Source organism: Megalops cyprinoides, chromosome 10 (genome assembly GCF_013368585.1).
Source record: "Megalops cyprinoides isolate fMegCyp1 chromosome 10, fMegCyp1.pri, whole genome shotgun sequence".
Taxonomy (NCBI): domain Eukaryota; kingdom Metazoa; phylum Chordata; class Actinopteri; order Elopiformes; family Megalopidae; genus Megalops; species Megalops cyprinoides.
In genome coordinates, this window is record NC_050592.1 from 26,743,779 (window position 1) to 26,769,301 (window position 25,523).

The 25,523-nt window shown below is 45.9% G+C and overlaps 1 protein-coding gene across 1 annotated transcript in view; it reads right to left on the bottom strand.

Moving 5' to 3' along the window:
• LOC118785043 (PC3-like endoprotease variant B) overlaps nt 1-25,523 on the bottom strand; it is a 72,850-nt gene that overhangs the window by 35,552 nt on the left and 11,775 nt on the right. Inside the window, exons 4-6 of the mRNA XM_036539568.1 lie at nt 18,096-18,177; nt 17,253-17,371; nt 14,903-15,011 (exon numbers count right to left, since the gene is read on the bottom strand). Of these exons, the coding sequence (XP_036395461.1) occupies nt 14,903-15,011; nt 17,253-17,371; nt 18,096-18,177 (310 nt within the window). The remainder of the gene's footprint in view (nt 1-14,902; nt 15,012-17,252; nt 17,372-18,095; nt 18,178-25,523) is intronic.

A 25,523-nucleotide genomic window follows, 5' to 3' on the forward strand; every position in this document is an offset into this window, starting at 1 on the left:
GTCTCTCATGTGTAACTAAGAATAAAGTCCACCAGTCCAGGGACTCAGGGTGTCTCATTTGCACTGACAGATACAGTCCTCACTCCAGGAGATCAGATTTATATTCACAAATCAATACTCCAGCAACAAACTCAGTGTTACAGGGTATCGATCCAAAACTGCGGTGCTGACCTGAAACGCTGTATGCTCTTGACCTCTGACCTCACGGAAACACGAGAACAAGTTTATGCACTCTGAGGCATGGCTCTGCACACGAGCAACCTCAGAACCAGCAGTAAAAAGCAGCTACACTCAACAGTTTCTCAGCAAGCCAGAGGGGGGGTGTGGGTGGGGGGGGGGCAGGGGGGGGGGCAGGGGGGGGATTTTTTATTTATGCGATTAGATGCAGCGAAGGTGTGAGAACAGCATCGCTCTCTCCCAAAAGTGAATCTCTCAGAAGAGAAGCAAGCTGCGCCTCTTCGTCATCCGCCATCAGTGTTATAATCATCAAACGCAATTCTTCAAAAGCGCTCAAAAAAAACATTCTTTCAAAAGCGTTTCTACTGTAATTTATGTTCAGATAATCGGCAGAAATAAAAACAGTTGAGATGGCTGTGTGTAGTGCAACTCCGCGCAGTTACCAATTATAAAACAATGAGAAGTATACTGGCACATTATATACCTTTAATTATTCAAATCTAGTGACACATTTGTCAGGTTGTTCTCTTTTCCAATTCATGTAACCACATACCATAGCAGAAGCACAGTATCTCTACATTACAACGTGGACGTAGCACAGCAGAAACGCAGGGAGGAAAGCTTCATTTTTTTTTTAATAAAATCAGCTGATGATGGCTACAGCAGTCCTGATCACATCATACATTAATGATGGAGTCCATTCAGCTCCAGTGGTGGGACCAAACATTCTCATGTGTTCAATAATGTAGCAGCTGGGCTGAAACGCAGTCCCACCAGGAGACGAGTGTGTAACAACATATTTACACTCAGCCAAAGTGTGTCAGCACCCAGTCTATTTACACACAGAAAAGTGTGTTAGCTATCAATAATGCAGCTCTACGACTTTCGGCTTCATCAAAATTCAAACCATTCTTCTGATCTGCATAGTTCATTAGGAGAAGTAAACAGTCAAATAAGCATATGCCCTAGTACGGAGAAGCAAGGATTATGCACACATTTCTAGAACAATGCGTTTTAAAATTGTGCCCATGGATGACCTGGAAAATGAATGTAAAAAATAGGAAAGGCATAAAGCATAATGTGACTCCAGGAAAAAAAAAAACAGACAAAACAAACAGGGAAAATGATAGCAGATAGGTGAGGAAATGTACTGGTAGAAGTGTGAGAATGTAAGTGAGGACGTGTGCTCAAAATTTAGATGTGGAAAGAGAATCTGGATAAAGTTTCTGCTAATGTCACTGACAATCTGTCACTCTGCCTGAGGACAGAGTACAGCTAGATAGAGCCACAGTAAGTCTGCCTAAAGACACAATACAGTTGGACAGTCTCAGTCACTGTCCCAATGGACAGAGTTCAACTGGATAGTCTCAGTCACTCTCCCTATGGACAGAGTACACATGGACAGCCTCTGTCATGTAGCCTACGGACAGAATACAGGTGGACAGTCTCCGTCACCCTGCCTAAGGACAGGGTACAACTGCAGAGTCAGTGCACTGCGGGGGCTCGGTCCAGGTTGGGGAAGGGGAGGTGAAATATAACACGTCCTCCATCCTGTGTAATCAGCAGGGCTCCCCCTCCCACTCCGACACGCATGACTGTCTATAGATATTGGAGAACTGCCCTGAAAGCCAAAGTGTTTGCATACATAATCACCATGTGTGATTTAGGAGAGCGTGTTAGTGGCAGGTACACTCTACACACTGCCACTGTAGAAAGTGTAAGTGTGTGTGTGTGTGTGTGTGTGTGTGTGTGTGTGTGTGGGGGGGGGGGGGGGGGGGGGGGGGGGGGGGGGGGGGGGGGGGGGGGGGGGGGGGGGGTGGAGGTCCATCACCCTGAGGAAGTTATCAATTCGCTGCATTCGCTGCATGAAAGGACAGAATTCCCGCTCCACATCCAGCTGTCTGAAGATAGCAGTGTGTGATGGTGATGAGGATGATGAAGATGACCTGACATGTCTTTGTTCAGGCTCAGTGCTGTTGTCTTACTGTCATGTCATGAAGAATCAAAGGAGACTGACATTTAGTCTGCGCTATGAACACAATAGACAGTGTTCTTAATGTAACCATAAACACTGCTAATCACAGCATTAGACATATGTGCATAAATACCCTCTACCAAAGCAAACTTGTGTGCTCAGACATGAAAATGCTTTCAGGATATACCCTTAAATGCAGCTGATCACAGTACAGGCACTAACTGAAGGAGGACCAACATCTCAGAATCTAATAAGACTGATATCAGTTACTCCTGAAAACTAAGCACAGATCAGGGCAGAGCTTCAATATTTGGCACTTGGCACTAATGAAAGTTTTGTTTCAGTACAATGTACTCATTACACAACACATTCATTACTAGTACATGAGGACATATTTCAAGTTGACTGTACTTTGTTGCAGGCAGTTGGAAATGTCACGTCCCTTCCTGGCTGTGCGTCTGCTCGCAGGAAGTGCACTCGGAGGGGGGCCTGTTGTCAGCTGAACCGCCCCCCCCCCCCCCCCCCCCCCCCCCCCCCCCCCCCCCCCCCGGATCGATGTGCCCCTCCGCCGGGCCCCGCCCCCTCTGATCGATGCGTCCCTCGGCTTGGCCCCGCCTGGCCACAGGGATCACACAGGTAACCTTTTCTCCCTGGCACACACTGTTTCTCACTCCTCTGCCACCGCTGCCCTCCTAGCCAGAGAACATCAGAATGTGCTGGTCTCAAGCCAGTGCCCCCCCCCCCCCCAAAAGCTCGCCCCCCTGCTGACACCCATCCTGGAGACAGCATGCTGACTGCACATAAACACCAGCCTGCCAATAAGGCCAGCCAGGCTACACTCTGCTTCTGCACTATACCAAGAAAACACACACACAGACACACACACACACAACACAAACATAAACAAACACACAGCACATAACACACAAGCACACACAGACACATACCCAAACACAAATGACTAATTACTGAACTACATCTTTGCATTTAAGTAATCATTATAATTGTCTTTTAGCAGAAACCCTTGCACAGGGCGGCCTGCGCTGTACTGTTTTAAAGACTGATTATTCTAGAACATTCTTCATTTTATAAATGTGTATGTATATGATCATATCTCTTTGTGAAATCAAAAGTGTCACATGGGAAAAAAAACGTGCCGGACCAAACCAAGAGCCAGCCACCAGGGGCGGGGCCGGGGGAATGAAATAGAACCATTAACAAGTGGGGACTGCTGGACCTCTCACCCCACAGGGGCCGGGCGGAGCCCTAGCAGAGGCTGACAGTTGCCATTCACTCTCTCTCTCTCTCTCTCTCTCTCTCTCTCTCCCTCTCTCTCAGTAAAGAACCTGGGGGGTGGGCAGGGGGATATGCTTCTTCCCAGGAAGTGCTTGATGAATGAATCACGCCATCTCCTCTTTTTTACTTGTTTATCTGGGGAAGGAGGCTGAGTGAGACAGAGACAGAGACAGAGACAGAGACAGAGACCTCCGGCCCTCTCAGCTCTCTGTTCTATTCTCTCACTGCTTTTGTGAGACTTTGATCGAACACACACACCTGTCAGCCATGGCTTTTCTCAACATAACAAAACGATACAGCAAAAAATCCAAACGCTGCTTCTCAGTGAAACAGCAAATGAAACCGAGACCCGTGTCTTTCTCCCCCCACCCCCCCGGCCTCCAAAAATCAACAGGGAAGCAGCCGCACTGACAGAAGAGATTGTGCTCCTGAGTGCCTGATCAAAGAATTGCTTCAGAAACAAATTCACCGCAGCTGAGAATTACTTCAACAGAGACACACCAACTGCTGTAAATAAACACATCTATGTCTTCCCGAATTTCCAAGTCTACAGGTTTGTCACTGATGCAAGTCAGCACAAAACATAGCATCGCTCAGGAAGCCAGCAAAACACAGTTCAGTTTTTGGTGAGATGAAATCTGTCCTTCAGACCACCATTACAGTACTGATAGACAGACAGCCAGACAGATAAACATTACATTACATTACATTTAGCAGACACTCTTATCCAGAGCGACTTTCAGCATAATAGAACATAAGTGTATCCATTCAATTTAAAGAAGCAATAGTGTCAGACTAGGCTAACAACACTCTCAGACCAGTGAGTTTGAGCATGACACTATTTGCGCCCTACCACAAGTCCTCAGACCTCTGATTATTGACGGCTATTGAACTAGTCTGTATTTCAGCTTGTAAGAACAAAGTATTCACACTTCCTACAATGCGCTCTGCTGCATGTAAGAATGACATGTAAAGAGACCTTTACATGTCCAAATACAATCATGCAGTCAACAGGATTCCAATCTTGTACAAGTCAGTCATCAGTGTGGAGCTGGTGAGATATTTCTGCATTGACAGTCATCTATATCACGCTACATTTCTGTGACCCTAACATGGATTAAAATAAATGATGCCACCAAACTCCTCCTGCTTATCTTCTCTTGGCTCTCATGCTGCACCTATTCCCCACTGTCTAGTACTGAGGAAACTGTGCTCAGCACAGGAAAGGCCACCCCCAGCCCAGGGGGGCAGCTGTGTTCAACCCAGGAGAGGATGCGTTCAGCCGAGGGGGGCTGCGCCCAACGCAGAGGTAGCTGCAGGTCCTGGGCTTTAATACTTCCTCCCTGCGCCTGCCTCCTGCTAAAAATGGTAGTAGCATGGTGGTCATATTCATCAGTGTGATCACGCGGGCGCGCTTGGCGGCGTAGCGCCCGCTATGAGGGATTGGCCTGCTTGCGCCGCAGTGACAGCCATGAATCACATGCCGCTACTCCAGGGCCTTTACCGCCATAAAACAAAAGATGGAGATGAAAAATGCTGCAATTAAGTGATTTGATTTCTACTCTCCCACAAGTCCCTCCCCCCCTCCTTGCATGCACGCACACGCACGCACACGCACACACACACACCAACAGGCACACACCAGCACACACACACACACACACACACACAGGCACACACCAGCATACACACACACACACACACACACACACACACACACAAAGCTACCCTGCAAAGATTGATGGGAAAAATTATTCCTTGTGATCTCTGACAGAGACAGGAAGACAGAGAGAGAGAGCGAGAAAGAGAGAGCAACCCAGTCAGGACAGCAGACTCAGAGTTTCTCTTGGGGCAGGAATTCAGCGAACCTTTTACGAAGATCGTTCAGAAAAAACAATCAATCTCTCATGTTTATCAGGCATGTCAGGTTGAACCGTATTCTTTGTTGCCACCACCATCATTGAGAATCACTCTAAAGGCACTAAACCACTGACACATTGCATTGAAAAGATATGAATGGGCATCTCCTAAAGTATGTAAACTGATTTTTGATATAGGATTACAGCTCTAACTATGAGATGGCTACTTGGAGTAACAAATTGCTGGAAATTAGTTCTAATATAATATGCACAATATCTAACCAAACAGCCATCTTAATGCAGATGTGCTCTTTTGTAACTCACCATCTAATCAATGTAATATAGTTAGTAGTTTTATTATTTGTTTGTATGTTACACATCACAAGGTTTGCCTGGTGAAGGGGACAGTGATGTTTGCACCATTGTAGCCATGGAAACAAAGCCTAGCCCACACCCGCTCCATCTGAAAGGACTGACCTGTTCAATAATTATCATCTTGCATGAGTTCTGCACTCTGAAAGATTGAAGCCATACGTGCGTTTTGCCTTTGTTTAGTTATGAGTTTAATGAGTGTTTGCTAAAGATGTGTAATTAAGAAATGCATTAGCAGCGATTGTGTCCTCTGGGGCGGGGGCCCGCTGGGGGCCCGGAGGGGGCTGCTGCCTCTCCATGATGGAGTGCGGCTGAGACTCAAGCATCCATCCACCTCCACAGCACTCATTAATCCTGCCAAACAGCCTCGTTACCGACGCCTCCTTACCGACAGTGGGGAAATCACGGGGTGGGCAAACACGGCACACGCCCAATCTGTCACCTCGCTCCGCATCGGCTACTCTGAAGAGGCTCCACCAGCGACCACACAGTGGTGAGGTCAGCACTGCGGACGCACAGTGATGAGGTCAGCATTACGGACGCATAGTGATGAGGTCAGCACCATGTGGCTGTGTCCCTAACAGGAAAGGACGCGTCCTCCTGAGGCAAAGTTTTACGGCCTCCCCCATTTAAAACAAACGAAAAGTCACAGGAGAACTTGAAGGATGCAGCCATCATAAACGTCTCAAAACAGGCAGGAAATTTGTTACTGATACTGCAGGGAATATGACAGGAAGTGAAAGGACATGATTATGGGTAATATGCCAGATTGTTTACCAGGTTTACAAAGTAGAACTTGTTTTTTTAATCCATTTTTGTCTAAATGTTATGCTGATTTATGATTAGAAATGAAAAAATATTGCCATATAGCTAGCTAGTTTCGTGATCACCTAGCTAAATAAACATATATAACCATAACATATATAAACATATATAACCATATATATGTATGTATATATATAACCATAAAGAAATATCCAGATAGTCAACAGTTTTAACCTTGTAAGTTCTGCTCTAAATTATCAGGCATCCCTGATGACTGATGATGCTGACCTCACTTACAAGTGCATCCTAAATTCATTTTCTTTTTAAGACATTTGCCTGGTAATCTTGGCAGAATGCCGGCATGCATGTTTTCCCTACCACCCACCAGAAGTATGCAATTCCACCACAGACCTGTGGGCAGCAACAACAACTTGTGGCACAACAAGCCAGCTTTGCATTGTGTGGATACTAAACAACCTGTCTGAAAATTATACCTACAGAAATTTCACTATAAATTCATTGACATTCATTAATGCATTGGTGTCCTTACATTTTAATTTACATTTTTGCCATTTTTAATTTAATCTTTGTTATATTTTTTTAACCAGTGTGCTCATGAATATTGTGAATGTTATAGTCCGTTTAATTCTACAGATATTCTCATCAGCCAAATAGAAATCAATATTGCTCGCCCTCTGTCTGACCTCTCTTTGAGAGGAAAAGTTATGGGACATATCCTGTCAGCCTTGGCCCTCAGCCTACTTGATCTATGTCCTCCAAGAAAGGACGACATTGACACACGCATACACATAAACATGCTCAGACACACACACACACACACACACACATACAGCGGATACATTGACTTTAGTAAACCTACAGGGCCAGGGGTGTACAAAAACCAAGCTACTTCATTATCTGATCTTAAAATAAATCACTGTAACAAAACATATCATTTACCTTGAAAGGCATATTGTTCTGTTCAGATCATGTGATTATGAATAATTACTTTTCAATGGAGCACGTTCACTAATGTTTCCTGACTGCTACAAGCACTAATAAAACCCATTATAGAATCAGCAAGCTGTGAATCTGTTTCTCATTGTCTGTACTGAAGTCTGAATGGCCCAAGACACCCACCAATCTCTTACATTAAAAAACCTGCATTGAAAAAAACCCTAACATTAAGCTGTGGTTATACATTGTTCATTTCATTGTTTTCAACCTACACACAAAGTCCCAGGGGTCAAAGCCTAGGAGGAGGTCAGACAGGGGCTCAGGTTTGTGATGTATGGTGCAGCCTCTAATTAAGGACCTGTTAAGGACTAACTAAGGTTAATTCATGATGTGTCTGTGGGTGTGGTTCAGATCAGACGTGTGTGTGAATCAGGGGGAGGTCAGGAAGCACTGATCAGCAACGAACAGTTTTAAAGTATACCTCTGTATAATTGAATATAATTGAACTTTTTTTTTTTGCGGGGGGGATAGTTGGGGGAGAGGAACATTAACCTCTGTGAGGCTGTGCTACAAAAAGTAATATATTCCAGGGTGGCAGTCATTTGTCACTGTGATGCCTTTTAGTAAAAATACACTGCATTTCTGTTAAAAACAAATAAGGAGCTGATGTCTGCTCTATTTATGAATAAGAGCTCCTGTAACAGGTGGATACAGTGTATGTTAGGGGAAAATAAAAGAAATACTTTTTCTAGTTTATGTATAGCAATGACTCTGGACATTTAGATGCCCCTAAATTTGACTATCATTTCATATTATGTACACTGGTAGACTATTACACATCTCTACAAATCAACCTAAAAGGGGATGACATTGCAGCCAAAAGGAAACACATTTCCCCTGTGACACATTTCCCCTGTGACTTTATGCAGAGGTTAGTTCCCCTGCATTACATACATATACGTTTCTCTGTCTGTGTTAAAAACAGTCCTTCCCTTTCAGGTAATCGCTTCCAGTGTGTTTAAGATGGTCTCTTTCCCTATGTGTGGTTAAACTCCACATGTTCAATATGGTCTCTCTCTCGCTCTCTCATCTGAGGTCTCTCCCCTGCACATGCCAGATGGTCTCTCTCCCTGAGTGTTTCAGGTGTATCTCTCTCTCTGTTTAATATTGGTCTCAGTTGGCAGTTATCCCCCTAAAGATGTACACCTCTGTAAACAACTCCTCTGGTAGGACCATATTCCTTGTCAATTCCCAGAACGCATCTGTGCTCTGTCCTGAACATTGAGTTGTTCTATACTGTTCGGTTCTAGTGGGGAAGGGTGTTTGTGTGTGTGTGTGCGTGTGTGTGTGTGTGTGTGTGTGTGTGTGTGTGTATGAGGGTGCGGTGGTTTATTGACCATATGAAACGGAGGAAGCCCAATGATTTCTACAGCAGCAGGAGGGTGTGCCTCTCTCCACTGAAGGCTTAACTCCACACCCCCTGGAGGCCCAGGTGAATTACTGCGCCTGCCTGCATTAAATTAAATCATAAATTATCCGCCTGTGATCCGCCTGACTCCCTCTCCTCCTCCTCCTCCTCCTCCAGCACTCAGGGCAGGGGAGGCGCGTGGGGTCTGCGAGACCTGAGGGGGGGGGCTTATGGTGGCAGACAGACACAGGGCCATGAAGAAAAGGGGGGGCCCAGAGGGACCTGACTTTGCAGCGACCTCTGACCCCTGCAGAGAGCGATTTCGTCTGAACAGGAACGGATGGCGAGCGGGGCTCAGAGCTGGTTATCTTCTCTGCGAGGAGGCGCGGGCTGGCAATTTTCACCGGCGTCCGAGTGAAGAAAAAAAAAAAAAGAAAAATCTAAATGAAGTGACCCTCTGCCTCTGCGGGCCCCCTCTCCCTGTGAAGTCCCGGCTCCATGTGCCACTTGTATCTGCCGCACAGCGTGGCGATTCATCAGAGATGCAAAAAGCATGCAGAAACCATCTTTACTACATCCATTTCCTGCTTGTCAGCCGGGATCATGTTGGCTGTTCATTAAAGGAGCCATGCAGGTGAGGGGAACGCGTCGCCATACCTTGATAGATTGCCTGCTCCCCCATGGTGACAGCTGCTGGATGGATTGAACAGCAGGGAAATGAAAAAAAGCGCTGACTCCGACGCTCGGCTGTCAGGGAGATTTTAACACGGCCAGTCGTGTCATTTCTGCTAAACAAACTTCCCCTCGATACGGCGTATCAGACTTCAGTGCGACCCCCCGCCTGCTCATAATGCAATTACAAGCCCCGCGCCGTGCACCGCTGTGACAGAGCAGCGCTCAATGGCTGCGAGCCGCTGGGTTCCGCAGTGCCATTGACCAAGTCTGCTTGTGTTTCTTAATTGCAATAATGAGCAGAGCCTGACAACATGGTAAACAGAAATCGCAAATCAGGCGCCACGGAACACACTGGCTACAAGGGTGCACTAAAGCAGATTTACTGTAAATGGATCATGGGGATAAAATCAAGGTAAAAAAAGACCCTCAAACTGCATTAAGCTGTAGCTCTCACACCAAGGACAAGCAGTAAATATAATATAACAGCTGCTACTATTATGAGCTTTTATAAGAGTAGTTGCATTACATATACTATTAGTCCAGACTATGGTCTGTTCTTTCTGAAGCTGAAGATTGATAGATCAAACTGTGAAGTGGGGGCAATGCTGTCCACATTGAAGCTAGGCACAGTGGGCAGTGCTAAAGAGCATCGGATATTGGTTAAGAGGCTTAAACAGCAGTGGTAACGGTATGGAACAGTGTACAGTGGTTAAGAAGGTTAAACAGCAGTGGATAGTGGTGTGTTGGGGCCATATCATCATTTAATTTGAATTTACATTGAACATAAGAATATAATTATTGATAATCACGTGTTTTACGTTAATTAACAATATGCGCAATAATAGCAGTGTGGAAGAGTGTACAGAGGTGTAGGATGTTTAACAGCAGTGCATAGCAGTATGGAACAGTGTACAGAGGTGCCGGATGTTGGCCAGTAGTTAAGAAACAAGGAGCAGACAGAGGAAACGAACCGTTTACAGGAGTACAGAGCATTGTATAGAAGTGTGGCACAGTTTGCTGTCACATTATGCATGGAACAGGGGCCCACAGCAGCGCACACTGATATATAATGCTGTATTTAACAGCAGAGAAGTCCGAAGTGGGGGGTTTAGGACAAGGAAACACGATCCTATTAACTCCTGATTTTTAAACCTGCCGTCCCCCAATTTTATCATCAAAAAAATTAATTACAGCTATCCAGGAAATTGTGTTCCTCTTTTTTGCATTTCAAATAGATTACTGGCATTTTCTAAGGACTAACAGACCAGGCATGTGAAAAGATTTGGTCTCACTCATAGCATTTCAACACCAAGGAGAGCAACAGCAGTATGCTGCTAACAGTTACTCAGCAGCAATGGAATGGAAAGATTTGCTTTGGTGTATTTAGCCAGCCACATCACACTTTTACACTGCTTTGATATTGCAAAAATAATGTTTAAAATGTGCATTTTTTCCAAAATGCTATTTTTCTTAACTGATAATTTCACACGCGTAATATATCACATTATACGCTTCAACACTAATATTTGTTTCTCCTTGTCCCTCGTCATTTAACCAGCTCTGTAACTGCGACATCTCACAGGCAGTAAATGATGCAAGAGGGAGAAAAAAGCTGTGGGACAGCTGTATCTGTCTGTGAAGATCTGTGTAACGGCGCCGTGTCCTCAGAGCACACTCTCACGAGAAGAATGAATCAATGAAAGCAAATGAGCAATCACCTTTCAAACGCAAAAGTTCACGTAGTTTTCAAAAATAAAGTCATTCCAGTAATTGTTTATTTGTACCAAGCTAAATTGCACAGGAGGAGGGCACTGCAAAGCCTTGACTTTCCGATAATGAAAGAAACGTAAAGACCTGTTGTAGCCTAGAACCTGAAAAATCTCTGTACATGTCTGGAGATGGTATCTGTATTACATAGGAAGAATAAAAATTGAATGTTAATTTTAATGGTTTAAAAATACATAATTGGTCAAATATATTGATATTGATATTGATATTATCTATTTGGACTTTCAAAAGGCTTTAGACAAAGTACTGCATGAGAGGCTCATAGTGAAAATGAAATCTGCAGGAATTACAGGAGCTATCACTGAGTGGGTTCGAAGTTGGTTGTCTAATAGAAAGCAGACTGTAACTGTGGGAGGAATTGTATCAGAGCAGGGTCCTGTACGAAGTGGAGTCCCGCAGGGATCGGAGCTGGGGCCTTTGCTATTCCTTATATACATAAATGATCTTTATGCAGAGGTTAGTAGTAAAATAGTAACATTTGCAGATGATACAAAACTAGGGGGTCTAGCCAACAGTATAGAATTAACTAAGGTAATACAGGAAGACCTGAACAGCATCCAAAAGCAGGCAGATACCTGGCAGATGACATTCAATTTAGCTAAATGCAAAGTCTTGCATGTGGGAAATAAGAACCTTAGACAAGACTACTTCATGGGGGAGGGGGGGGGATTAGAATGTGCTCAATTTGAAAAAGACTTGGGAGTAACAGTTGACCCAACAAGGCCAACAGGATGCTGGGATATATAGCCAAAAGTATTGATCATAAATCTAAGGAGGTTATATTGAAATTATACAATGCTTTAGTGAGACCTCTCTTGGAATATTGTGTATAGTTCTGGGCACCGCACTATAAGAAAGATATTGAGGCTCTTGAAAAAGTTCAAAGAAGGGCAACTAAGTTAGTTCCTGGCATGAAATATAAAAGCTACAAGGAAAGACTCAGGTTACTTAACCTATTTAGACTTAGCAAGAGGAGACTTAAGGGGTGATCTAATAGAGGTTTTTAAATTTATAAAACGACTCAATAAGGTTAACTACAATACATTTTTATGGTGAGTTCAGTCTGTAGAACAAGGGGACATAAATGGAAACTAGTTAAGAGTAAGTTCCGCACTGATATAAGGAAATATTATTTTACACAAAGAGTCATCAATACATGGAATAGGTTGCCAGGTCATGTAGTTGAGGCAGAGACCCTTGCTGTGTTCAAGTTCAGACTTGATGCAGTTTTGGATTCTCTTCAATTGTAATGGCGAGCTTAGTTGGGCCGAATGGCCTGTTCTCATCATAATATGTTCTTATGTTTTTCTTATGTAAATACGTAATCCAGAAACACTCTATTTACATTGCTAGGGCCTTACAGTAATATTAAAAGTCATACCCAATTTGTCTCAAAATCTCAGTATTTCTTGGAGAAAGTATGAGTTTTCCCCCCAATTAAAAGAATGTTTAAAACAGGAAAATCAAAACCCTTGCGGTAGACTGGATGTGTATCCCTCACCACATCACAATACACTTGCTCAGCCCTCTGCTGCATGGAGTCAAAGGCACGGCATTACCCTGCATTCTTCTGGGCTGTGACCCCATCGGGTTTGGACGGGATCCCTCATTCATCTTTAAAGGCCACAAGCACTGCTCATATTTGATCATCGATAATTACACTGTGCCAATAATCTTCACGTATTGGCAGGTATGCTTTTCAAAGACCCAGTGAAATAATCACCAATCAACCCTCCAATGGCTTTACCTGTGAGAACAGGCAGTTCACTGCGAATCCCACAGGTGTACTGAACTTTCTGCTCCTTCAGAATCATAAGAAATGATAGATTCATAAGAGCTCTGAGCAGGTTACATTTCTCTCATTATGTTCTTCAATAAACAGCACTAATAACGCAAATAGTAGGGCTGTCAATTGATTCTTTCAGGTGATTACCTTTTAGCACTGTCTGATTAATCTATGAGTGATTCCATTCATAAAAATGATGAAGCCTTGTCTCGCTCTAAAAGTGTTCCTGCTTGTAAGAGTGCTTAAACCATTGCTCACTGACTTATCTTGAGGGCTGAGTTCTCAATCCTCCACATAATCATACATAATAAGGTAATATTTTAAAATGTTGACTACTTTTAATAACAGATCATATTTTAATTGATTAATCTGCACATGTGAGATGACCACACATGGTACAGACGTGTGTGCATAAACACACATGCACACAGAGAGAGAGCAGCCGGTTGAGTAAATTTGATTTTGCTCCAGAGGTGTTTCAGGCCCTGATTATGTTACGTTTTAAGGGAAGGCGTGGGGGGAATAGCTGGTCTTGGAAAAACAATTTATTTCATTGTAATATTAAAATCAATAAGCATCGATTTTGAGGCTGCTAAAGGTGATGAGTATATACCTGATTCCACCAGGCTTGAAGCCTAACGTCAAGAGAGAGCAAAACAGAGAAAGAGAAAGAGAAAGAGAGAGGGGGGAGTGGGAGGGGGAGAGAGAGAGAGAGAGAGAGAGAGAGAGAGAGAGAGAGAGAGAGAGAGAGAGAGAGAGAGAGAGAGAGAGGTAGAAAGAGAGGGAGGGAGAGGCAGAGGGAGAGGGAGAGGGAGAATGAGAGAGAATTCCCTCCTGGTGGAATCAATACAGAGAGATGGAGTTGACACAATAGCTGGAGCTCCAGTGAAGCAGGTCTAATGCGTCTCTGCAATCCAACCCTCTCAGCATGAACCTTTCCCCTCTCTAGCCTGAGCCACACTACTGCGTAACACACACAGCCCAGCATGAAACACACTCACACTCTCTCCTTCTCTCACACACACACACACACTCACACACACCCATCAACACACGCACCCACACATTCACAAACACACACACTCTCACACACATGCACACCCTGCCACAAAGCATACCTATGCCCACACATAGAGACATACGCACATGCACATGCACACACACACTCACGCACACATGCAGGCAGGCAGGCACATACGCACACACACACCCCTCCATGCAACAAACACACACACCATGCCATGAAACACACGCATACACAAACACGTCCTTTGCATGAGATTTCTGTTTTCTCCTCACCGTTCTGATCAGCACTCTTGTGCTTCAATTAGTTCTTGATGAATGAGCCCATAAGATCCTGTCCTCTCATTTCCCCTGTCGCCAGATATTTCAGCTATCATTATGAGATGAATACTCACCGAGGTTTGACAGAGGGATCAGGTATTCTGTGAGAGAGCAGGGATAAATTAAACTTCCAGACTAGCTCACTCTCTCTCTGTGTGGAGAATCACACGTTTGGAAATGGTCATCAATTCAAAGTGACGTGTGTTAATGACTCTAGCTTTGTTTGTGATAAAAAGCTGTTGTAAAAATTCACTGGAGATTTACAGGACCACCGTATCAGGGCCTGCCTCTAATACCAGACTAAGAGCAGCTTTCTCTCTACATCTCAACCCGTTTTACCCATCATGCACTTCTCTCACCCCTCGCAGCAGGTTATGGAGGGAGCATGTGGTGAAAGAGAGAGGGGTTGTGGGGTCACGTGAGGCTCCTCACTCCTCCCACACAACACCACTCCATCATCATCATCATCATCATCATGGTCAGCCCTCCCGAGATCCTACCGTCATCGACGATGGTCACCACTACTCCCCTGCCAGTAATGTTTCTTCTCCACACTGACATGACATTCAAGTCAAAGCCTTTGGGGCTGCTGAACTGACCACGGTTCAACTGCAGTGAAACACACAAAGATACACAAACATAGGTGTTACAGATGGATATGCATTTATACACATGCGCTTGTACATACACATGCTACATTACGTTACATCACATTATTGTCATTTAGCACACACTCCTTTCCTGAGTGAATTACATATGTTACAATTCTTACATGTTCTCCATTTATACAGCTGGATATTACTGGCATTTAGCAGATGCTCTTATCCAGAGCGACTTACATCAGTTAGTTATTTTTTACAACATTATCCATATCTACAGGTGGCTATTTACTGAGGCAGTTGTGGGTTGAGTACCATGCCAAAGGGTACAGCAGCATAGTGTTCCTTACCACTATGCTACACTGCCTCATACACATTTCATATATGAAATGTAAAGTACAGAAAAGCAGAGGAAGTCCAATAGAACTTCTAATAAGCGGTCACATACAGCAGTTGTGCTAACCCATTCAATTAGTCACAAGTAGAATAAAAAAGATGTCCTCTACTATCCCTACAGCAGGAGTCGCGGATAACCCAACCATATAATTCCTTTGCATCCTCTACCTATGAAATGTGTTGTTACAGCAAGGTTTTATGAAAGTCAGATTCAAAGATTTTTTTTTTTTAATTTAATTGTTTTTATAGTTTTGATTGTTGCATTTTAAAGAACAAAGTGGAGAGGGCCACACACAGGGTGTGCCCAACTTGATTATGGGGAGATTCCCAAACACAGCGACCTCCCCCTGGCTCACATAGTACACCATGTACTGCTCCCACAAAAACCTCCACAGAAGGGATGCTCCGTTTGAAAGTGCATTTTTTTCTAAATAAATATGAAATATAAATGAGCATAAAACAAACAACAGAACTTCTTTAATCGTTACACATCAGAAAGCCGACTGCGTTTGATATTTAAAGTGAGTGTTGTTGTATTTTTCTCCTGGATGAAAAAAAAGAGCCAGGATGAATCTGACTAAACACAAAGGTAAACAGAGCACAGCGGGGGGGCGGGGGCACGACGGGAGGGGGAGGCAGGGGCGGGTGTGGGGGTTTCGGGGGGGGGGGGGGGGGGCAATGGGGGCGTCCTGGGAGCAGCATGGCTTTGTAGGGGGAGAAGAAAAGGTCTGCCAGCTTGAATGGACTGAGCGTTCACCACCGCCTGACCCCAGGGAATTTACCACCATGCAGGTGGAATGGGGAGGGGGGGGCAGAGGGAGGCCAGCACTGAAGCCCCACCCCCAAATCAGTCTGTCTGTGTTTCGGTTTGAAGCACAGCAGAGTAACTTCACTGAGCAAGCAATGCACTCTCTGCCACCATTTCAAACCAAAAACCAACCGTTTCATTTAATATGACCTAACAGCATGCAGCTGAGAGGCTCTGTGTATAAACACACACTCCTACACCTCCACAGAAAGACGCACGCACACACACACACACACGCACACGCAACCTAATACGTGCCACACAAAAATACACACGGGCACATCAGTCCAGGATAGGCATTCTGGGTGCTTGCATGCATGAATGTGTGCATGTCAGTGACATATGTATGATGTCTTTCTCTCTCACACACACACAGACACACACACAGACACACACACACACACACACACGCTAACACACGTACCCACACATTCACAAACACACACACTCTCACACGCATGCACACCCTGCCACAAAGCATACCTATGCCCACACATAGGGACATACGCACATGCACATGCACATGCACATGCACACACACACTCACACACACGTATGCACGCAGGCAAGCAGGCAGGCAGGCACGTACGCGCACACACACACACACGCACACACACACACACACACACACACACACACACACACACACACGCACGCACACACACGCACAAAATCATGTTCATGATTGTTTCTATCAGGGAACAGCTCAACACAAGGAAGCGCTCTCTACATGAATATTGATTTGAGCACCACTGCCAGGAGATAAGTGTATGAAGTTATTAACGGTTACAGGCCGTGCGTGAATACCATGAGTAAGAGTGATACCTGCAGGTAGCACCCTGGAAATACCCACTGCATACAGCTCACATGCTAGCAGCTGTGCAGAACAGTCATTACAGGTTTGGGTTTGGCAAAAGAGAGTTGTGGGAAATTTTACCTTTGGGGTGAGACACTGCTATTGCACAGGACAATTGGGTATATACAGCTTTGGTGTAAATCCAGCTGTGTGAGTGCGTACGGGGTAAATGGTGTAAAAGAGAAACCCACCAGTTCCCATTGCAGGGGCCAGAGGGGGTCATTGAAGTGCAGCAGTTCGCTCTCTCCCCTCTCGGTGTCAAGGACGTCTTTAATGTCACTGGGATTCCCATGCCAGGGTGCCAGCATCTCTGCAGGGAGACAGAGTGAGAAAGAGAGATTGAGAAACCTGACCTTCATCACTCTCTCTTCGTCCCTTCATCACTCTTCCACTCAGACTGTGAGTGAATCGGTACACATAAATAAGCATAAAACAGACACGCAGACACACAGACACGCAGACACACACACACAAACACAAAGTGTCAGGGCTGCCAAAGCTGTGCATTATAACTCTCGATTCCAACATTTGACTGAGATCAATAAATACGTCAATTTAGGAATAAAAAGTACCATCACAGCTGAACTTTTCATAACACTGCAAGTTACCTGCCACAATTATTCTTTCCTTCAGTCCTCCCCCCCATCTCCCTCCCTGCTGCCTGTTGTTCACCCCTTCCCTCCACCCCTCCCTCCACCGCTCCCCCTCTCTGTGTGAAAGCAGAGCTGCAGAGGCATCACCACAGTCGGAGGAGCCTCGCTGCAGCGCTACGTGACACACGCACACGCACACACACAGACACACAGACACATGCATGCACGCACAGGCATGCGCATACAAACATACACACACACACACACACACACACACACACACACACACAGACACACATACACTTACACGCACGCACGCACGCACGCACACATACACACACACACACACACACACACACACACACACACACACACACACACACATACACTTACACACACGCACGCACGCACGCACGCACACACATACACACGCACACACACCTTGATGGATGCGCCGATCCAGTTCCCGGATGGAGGCTCGTTTGTCTCTATACTGGGCTTGCTGTCGCTGGACCCACTTCACCTGCACACTCAGGACAGAACATACGTCCAACAAATAAGGTGTCACAGTTCGTTTGCTTTGTCTCTTTCCAGTGACAGGCAGCATCTGATTAAATAGCTTGGAACAGCAAGTCAAATTAAGAATAGGACAAACAAACAAATATCCAGACAGACAAATCAACCCACTCTAAAATGTGTGAATCTCAGAGTAAGTGCCATGAAACAAAAAGCAAAGCAATTCTCCTCCCCCTGCCCCCTCTCTCCTGTCTGTCTCTGCTTCCCAGACACTCTCAGAATGAAGAACACAGATGATGTGGCAACACAGACAATGAGCTGGGGCAACACAGACAGTGAGGCAGGTTAGCACAGACACTGGGGCAGGTTAGCACCACTGAGGCAGGTTAGCACAGACACTGGGGCAGGTTAGCAAAGACACTGAGGCAGGTTAGCACCACTAAGGCAGGTTAGCACAGACACTGGGGCAGGTTAGCACCACTGAGGCAGGTTAGCACAGACACTGGGGCAGGTTAGCACAGACACTGAGGCAGGTTAGCACCACTAAGGCAGGTTAGCACAGACACTGGGGCAGGTTAGCACCACTGAGGCAGGTTAGCACAGACACTGGGGCAGGTTAGCACAGACACTGAGGCAGGTTAGCACCACTAAGGCAGGTTAGCACAGACACTGGGGCAGGTTAGCAAAGACACTGAAGCACGTTAGCACCACGACTGAGGTAGGTTAGCACCAACACTACGGCAGAATGGCACAGACACTGGGCAAGGGCAACACAGATACTGAGCAGGGACCTGGGTGTCCTTGGAGTCTCAACAACAAGTCTGTGGACCCACTCCTGGTCGTTAGCAGGATAACCCCTACCTCGATCCACAGAAACAGAGGGCCCCAAACTGAGAACTCAGAGCCAGACCTCAACATAAAACACTGCCAGGGCACAACTACCAGGCCTCGGAAGAGGGACCTCCTGAGAGTTCCTCCTACTCTGAAACTGGGACTCAGAAGTGGACAAAGTAACACTTCAACATCACAGTCCCCCCCGCACAAACAGTTCAAAGCAAGAGTTTCTCACCCGGGTTACAGAAAGCTCCTGAAAGCATGTCCTCCAGGACACAGACAGCTCCGTCAGTGGAGAAGCTCGTCGGCTTTGATCTCGTAAGTAGCTGCTCAATGTGAGCGTGGAACCAGCGTAAATTACATCGCTGATAATCTCAGCCAATGCTGTTCCTTTTCACGCTCTCATATTTAGCGAGCGTGACACTTGAGACACTGGGAGAAAAAAAAACACCCACCTCATTCTTTCATATTATAAGAATAGGCCACTTCCCTTCATTTCCCTTTCAATTACACTCAATTAACATAAACTCGTCAAACCCAAGACAAATAACTCGAATACAAAGACGCTAGTCCCTGCCTAGCAGACAGCCTTTGAAGGGGGGCACTCTGGTCAAAATCAATAATGTGACACACTACATAATACGCATGCAATATTACTTTGATGAGCGGGAACAATGCGTCAAAGGCGCGGCCAGCCCCGAGCCAAGAGGCCCCTTCTGGAACGACGGGTGGGCTGAGGGGCAACAGGAAGTCACAAGGAGGAAGCAGGAAACTGGCAACGAAAAGAAACACCTAGACCTTGGGACCATACTTCAGTGCCATTTCATTGGTAAAGCTGACCGTGAACAATCTGCAAGAACATCAAGGGATGAAATTCTTACCATGTGCGGCTCAGCACTGGAGAAAAACCCAAGACACCCATGCGTCTTTCATTTTACATTACTAAGAAATTCCAAAATGTTGCCATTTATGTGCAACGGTGCTACTGATAGCCAGCCATAGCAAACCAGTCTATGACGTACTGCTAATTTATGTTCTTCTGTGGTGGTATCCCATTCACATCAACAGGTACATGAGCTGTATTACTGGGCTATGGATAGTACAATGGCATAAAAGCTAGTTATTGATAGTTATGGTACAGTGTAATTAGCATTGCATCTCTGGCTGGAAGGTGGACTTGAGATCATCCTGCACTTCCATATGTAAAAATGCTGGCTTGGCTTTGCAGGTCCATTGTGTGACACAATCCATTGCTCACACATTAGCATTATGTATCTGAATTAATATCAGATATCGCCCTGCATTTGCATCAAATGTGCTCAGTCACAGTTATACTATACTAGCGGGAAACATCTGTGAACTTGCATTCTGAAATATGAAGACATATCAATGTTTAGCTGTGTTTGAAATTTTGTTTGACTAAAACACCAAAATTCAATTAGCAGAGGGAAAAAAGAACCATTGACTCAGGAGAGATTCTTCCGCTAGCACATGAAAATGTTTCTCTGCATCAGGGGGTCAGCAAGATACCTTTTATAGCAAGCTTGTGATTTTCAAAGCTCACCACATAATTGCCAAACAAATGCAACAGCAAAGAGCTGAAAGTTACCTTCATTCACACATATTTCAAATTTTAAAAAAAACCCCATGACTGGTTTTTACTGGTGAGTGATAATTAATCGGGAGGTGTAATTATGCACTGTTCACCATTCCGGAGTGGATGCCTTTGGCAAAGGTGCAGGAATGTGGCAATGTCCGTCTGTTCATTCACAGCCATTTGTCTGTCCATCCACCCCCCCCAATCCATCTGTCCTTCTGTCTGTCTGTCTGTCTGCTGCCCTGTCTGCCTGTCCCTCTGTCTCTCTGTCCACCCAGGTCACATGACCCCTCCCCACAGCAGACCCGTGGGAGGTGCCTGACCTAAAGCCGGGTGCTCTGGCACTGCCACAAAGCACTGTGCTGCCTTTTCTCAATCACACTGAAAGTGTCAAAGCTGCCAACCATCACAGTCTGCACGCCAGCGGGCCCAGAGATGATGTCTCTGACGATGACGTTTATTAAAAGGAAAGGCAGAGATACAGCACATGCAAACATGGCTGTTATGATTTTTGTTTCTTTTCTTGTGGTGATGTTGTGATGTCAGCTACGTGTGATTACCAGGAGAACTCATGATTAGGGACCTATTTCAGGTGTATTCTCCATGCACCGCAGACGGAGTGGAAGGGAGCCAATCAGAGGCCCCGTATAAAATTAGACCGCTGTGCCTGACCTGCGCTATTCCTGTTCAGCTGCGGTGTGAGGAGGGAATCATACCCTGCTGCTGTCTCAGTCAGCTGCTGGTCTGATCTGAGATCAGCTGTTGTTTCACACTCAACCAGCGAGCATTAAGCTCCCAGCAGTGCCAATCCCTCCAGCCCCGGCAGGGACAGACGCTACATCAATACATCAAGCTGTCAGAACCACTCTGTCAGCATAACTCTACAAACCTGTAAACACATAAATATGTTAAATATATACTGCCATCGTTTCCACAAATAAAAAAACCAGATCAAGAGCATAAGCGCCGTGTCAACTCAAGACACAAGGAGAGAAAGAGGGTGAGAGGGGCAGAGAGACAGAGAGGAGAGAGGAAGGGAGGGAGCGAGTGAGGGGGGAATGAGGGAGGGAGAGAAGGAGAGAGGGTGAGAGGGAGAAAGGCACCTGCAGGCAAGTGTTACCGGGCCGTGCAGACACACGGAGCTGCTCAGATATCGGCGCTGACATTTCGGGCTCCGCTCCACCCTCCCGGGACCGCGGCGCCAGTGACAGCGCTCCCCTGTCAATCTCCCCCGCTCCTGTCAATCACACCCCGGCCCCTATTATCACTGCTGAGCCCGGGCTACCCCCCCCCACCCCACCCCACCCCCCGCACGGACTGACCACTGATCCATATCTCCCTCCCTGCCACTGCTCGGAGACGGGGAGCGAGAGGGGGAGAGAGGGAGAGGTAGAGAGAGAGAGGGAGACAGAGAAAGATGGAGACAGGGGAAGAGACACTGATACACTCTGCACCCCCCCCCTCCCCCCCACTCCCCGCTACCCCCCCTGTGGTGCTCAGTCTATTGTGTCAGCTCTCAGAAGTGCTCAGTTTGACTGGCAGCCTGTCACAGATCAGTTCCCTGCTAAAGCGGCTTGGCAGGCAGGGTGACGGGCCAGGAAGGGATCTAAGTGGGTTTATCAGAGCCTCTTAACGCCTCGTGAGCTCCTCCACACAAAGGAGAGGGGTATTAAACATCTAAAGCAAACCCAAAAGCGTGAAAGCCCCTTATAGGCTGCGGGAAGCCGATGTGACTGAATTTTTAAACACCTTCTGTGGATGTTCCTCGCTGGGCCAGCAGAGTCCAGAGGAGTCAGATCTGCTCTCACGTACAAGCGTGCGCACACATACATACGCACATACACACACATGCACAAACACACACACTCAAACTCGTACATACACACACGCGCGCGCACGCGCACAAACATACACACTAAACTCACACATACACACATGCTCACAAACATACACACTCAAACTCGCGCACACACACACACACGAGCATACACACACACATATACACATCTCACATACACAAACACAAGCATGCACAAATACACACACTCATTCACTCCCTAGCTCACACACACACACACACACACACACACACACACTTGCAAATAAACAATATTCAATGCATCAGCAGCAGTATTGTCTCATAGTTTGGTCAGAGTGTGCAAGTGTGTATGTGTGTCTGTGTGTTCAGCGGGAGCGGCATCAGAGGTGACCCGTGAGTAGGTCAGTGTTGACGGGGGGTCGCCCGTGTGTTTGTCTGGGAGACGCGCTTTAAAAGGTCAGAGTGGAGCGGAGCCTCGGGGAGTGGGGTCGAGTCCCGTCCCGCCCCCCCGGTGGGAGAGAGGATGCTGGAAGTCAGAAGCTATTGGAGCAAGGGCCCGATTCCGCTCCACTTTACGTCACAGAGACAAGCCCTCAGCACACAAAATATCATTACTGTCACACAGCAGGCCTGTGAGCTGGAGCGCTCCCTCACAGATATTAACCCTTTCTGAGGACAGGGTGGCTTACCGAGGCTTGCAGGTGACTAGAGGTGATTACTCTGGAGAAAACCCACAGCCCACGGGGCTACACCCCTGGGTTAAATCCTACAACCTTATGGTTACAAATCCAGGTCCATAACCACTACATCATTCTGCTACTGTGTGCACATTGTGAATGCATGAGCATACAGAGTGTCTGTGTTTGTGTGTGTGCGTGTCCAGTGTGAGTTTATATAATTGTGTTTTCACTGACCTGTCTTTGCTGTAGGTCAGCTATTCTACAGCAAATTGGTCTACGCAGATAATAAGTTGGGGAACTTCAGATATGATTGTGAGTTTGCCCCTGCCCAAGTGAGGCGAGAGGAAGTTGGCATGTTTATCCTCTGTAAATCACTGGCACCAGATCAAGTCTTTAACAATACTGACTCCTAGGACATACCACCTTGTTCACGTATCGTTAACAATTCAGATAAGACAACAATAATTCACCTCACAGGCCATGCAGCTGATCCGTGTACGAGCAGCATCCTCTGTTATAATCGTTTGTGATGTTTTCCCCATAAATGGAATAACAATAGCACAACCATAAGGCTTTGTTCCTCCATCATAGGCTAATGAGAGAACACCTGAATTTACCTAATGATTTTTATTCACAATTAGTACAGGCAGGTGTAGGCAGTGTCAAAAATGTGTAGCACACCTATCGCAGGACAGTGGAAATTGTGTGTGTGTATCTATATCTTTGTGTGTGCACACACAAGTAGTACACAAGCACTCAGACACATATGATATATCATATACATACACACACATATATGCATATATAAGTGCATGCAGTGATGTCATATTTGTGGGTATATGCATGTGTCTGTATGTGTGCGCATGCAAGTGTGTCTGTATGTTTATGTGAAATCGTGTGCTAGTTTGTGTATGCACGCGTTTATTTGTATATGCACGTATGTGTGTGCGCATGCATGTGCACGTGTGTCAGATAAGGTCAGTCCTCAGGGCCTGCCTTTGTGAGAGAATCATTCTTAATTGAAACATTTTAGGAAAGCCTGGTAATTATGTCATTAGTGGTGTAATTAGCACTGTGGATAATTGTCAGTTTACTCCAAAGGAACCGCATGTGTCGGGTTTACACCATCAGATAACCCTGCACCATTCTTTCACTCTTCCTGCTCCCCTGAATTTCCTCAACCTCCCTCTCTAATACTGACCCTCTGAATTTCTTCCACCTCCCCCTCTGATACTGACCCCCTGAATTTCTTCCACCTCCCCCTCTGATACTGACCCCCTGAATTTCTTCCACCTCTCGCTCTCTGATACTGACCCCCTGAATTTCTTCCACCTCCCCCTCTGATACTGACCCCCTGAATTTCTTCCACCTCCCCCTCTGATACTGACTCCCTGAATTTCTTCCACCTCCCTCTCTGATACTGCCCCCCCGAATCTCCTCCACCTCATTCTGAAATTGCTTTCCTGAATCTCTTCCACTTCCCTCTCTGATACGACTCCCCCGAATCTCTTCAAGCTCCATCTCTAACGGTGTTCCCCTGAATCTCCTTCACCTTCCACCCTGAACCCCCCCCCCCCCCTTCCTGTGCTACATTTGTTGCACACCTTTTAATATAGACCGCAATGGTATAGTTCCACTTGAAACATTATAATGGCATCACCTACCAAGGATGCTATTGATTCCGTTTAAACAAGATGAGGTTTTTATTTGAAAGTGTTCACAGACATGTGGCTTGGCTGCTGGCCTGGTACAGTACTAATTGTGTTTGTCCCACACACAGGAGCCATGAAGGATTGTTCCTTAACCTGATTACAATATCGACTGTTTTTAAACAAAATACTATTAAACCAGTTCTGTTCCAGTGATACACAGAGGGACACTCCATCGCAGGGACGGCTAATGTCATTACAGTGTGTGCGTCACGGCCTCTGGGTGGCACTGTACCTAACGTTATACCTGAGGCCCAGGGACCCCAAAGCAACACACCTGGCACCAACACCTAAAACTGCTTATTTCTCAAACTGCACATCTTAAAGTACAAATGGAAATACTCTAAAATTATTACCATTTCTGAAACAGAGTTGAATTTAGATTACAATGCAGATTAGGTTTTAGGCACATTACTAATCATAATTATAAGATATTCCTAAGAACAGACTGATCAGATTGCATGTAGTTAAGCTGCTAATACATTTGATGCATTTTAACATTTTCTTACTGTTAGAGGTGGGATGTGGGAGGGGACTATGGAGAGGGTTGGGCCAGGTGGGCAGGTCAGGGGCAATTTCTGCTTCCAGAATTGATCTTGGAACAATTTACTCAGTCCTAATCCAAATCCCCACAATTAGGAGGAAAAGATTAAACTGATCCAGGGTCAGCACTTGGGGGCACGAGGGGGTGGTGGGGTATCGGGTTGGGGGGTG